Source organism: Aureococcus anophagefferens (genome assembly GCF_000186865.1).
Source record: "Aureococcus anophagefferens unplaced genomic scaffold AURANscaffold_834, whole genome shotgun sequence".
Taxonomy (NCBI): domain Eukaryota; class Pelagophyceae; order Pelagomonadales; family Pelagomonadaceae; genus Aureococcus; species Aureococcus anophagefferens.
The window spans coordinates 2,730-4,283 of record NW_008706112.1 but is presented as its reverse complement, the minus strand read 5'-3'; the positions used below and the strand labels follow the sequence as shown (position 1 = coordinate 4,283).

The 1,554-nt window shown below is 49.0% G+C and overlaps 1 protein-coding gene across 1 annotated transcript; it reads left to right on the top strand.

Moving 5' to 3' along the window:
* Positions 1-1,554, top strand: AURANDRAFT_39530 (hypothetical protein; the record flags this gene model as incomplete). Its single annotated transcript, XM_009044801.1, has 3 exons — positions 1-882; positions 956-1,085; positions 1,146-1,554. The coding sequence occupies 3 exons, from the start codon at positions 155-157 to the stop codon at positions 1,434-1,436; spliced, it is 1,149 nt and encodes a 382-aa protein (XP_009043049.1).

The following is a 1,554-nucleotide window of genomic DNA, read 5'->3' as shown; positions in this document are numbered from 1 at the left end:
TATCGGCTACAACGAGGACCAAGTGGTTTCTGTCAACGTGTCTACAAACCCTCAGCGCAAGGTAGACATCACAGAGGAATTCGATGGTACAGAGGTTGCCTTCTCCTACAGTGTTGAATGGGTGGCACGATCTGATCTCCAATGGGGTGCACGCATGTCACGCTATCATGATTCTCGGTTTCTCCCTGGAACGTTCGAAATCCACTGGTTATCCATCATCAATTCCTTTGTCCTGGTGCTCCTGCTCACTGCATTTCTTACGATCATCATGATGCGAGTATTGAAGAATGACTTCTCACGATACATGGAAGTAGAGGAGGATGAGATCGGGGAGGAGGAGACCGGTTGGAAGTTGATAAATGGTGATGTCTTTCGATTTCCTCCCCTATGTAGTTGTCTTTCCGCTCTCATCGGCGCTGGTGCCCACCTATTCTGCGTAACATTCCTTCTCCTGATATGCGCCATCACGAATTGTTTTGTGCCCACCAAACGAGGAGCAATTCTGACCGCCATGATTATCCTTTATGCGTGCACAGCTCCTGTTGGTGGTTTCGTCTCTGGCCGTCTATTCCGTCAGCTTGGTGGAGACGCCTGGCTTGCAAATGCCCTCTTCGCTGCGCTTGTCTTCCCAGTCCCTCTTGCACTTGTATTCGTGTGGGTGAACTCTGTTGCACTAGCCCACGGGTCTTCTGCTGCACTCCCCGCGGTTGCCGTGATTATTGTTGTCGCCCTATACGGCTTAGTCGCGTTCCCCTTCACGCTTGGTGGTGCTATTCTTGGCCGCCAAATTTCTACAGACTTTCATGCACCATGCCGCACAACGCGCTTGCCCCGCGAAATCCCTCCGGAGATGCCCTGGTATCGCCTGCCTCCTGCCCAAATGTTTGACCTGCGTCAACGAATTGTATCAACATTTAGAGACTCCTGAAGTCTTGATCCAACGCCTTATACCTAGGTTCATGGCTGGTTTCTTGCCTTTCAGCGCCATTTACATCGAACTTCATTACATATTTGCTTCATTATGGGGTCACAAAATATACACCTTATTTGGCATTCTCTTTCTTGCCTTTGTTATGCTCGTCATTGCATGTTTGCACAGTCCCATTGATGATCTCATTCTACTTTCTATTTAGATCTTGATGTAGGTGACTGCTTTCATCACGGTGTCGCTTGTGTATTTCCAGCTCGCTCGTGAAGACTATCGTTGGTGGTGGCGCTCGCTCCTTTGCGGTGGCTCCACTGGCGCCTTCATATATGCCTATTCGTTCTTCTATTTCTTCAATCGCTCATCGATGGATGGCATGATCCAAGGAAGTTTCTACTTCGGCTATATGGCGGTTATTTCCTACGCATTCTTTCTCATGCTTGGATCTGTTGGGTTTCACTCGACGCTCGCATTCGTTTGCCACATTTACTCTGTCGTCAAGGCAGATTGAAAACTAGATGCGCAGCAAGAGCATGGGCTACCCATAGAACTGAAGCAAAGCTGCCATCGAATTGCAGAATTGATGGTAGTTTCATGCGCTTGAATTGGCGACCCGAAACTACCCCGCC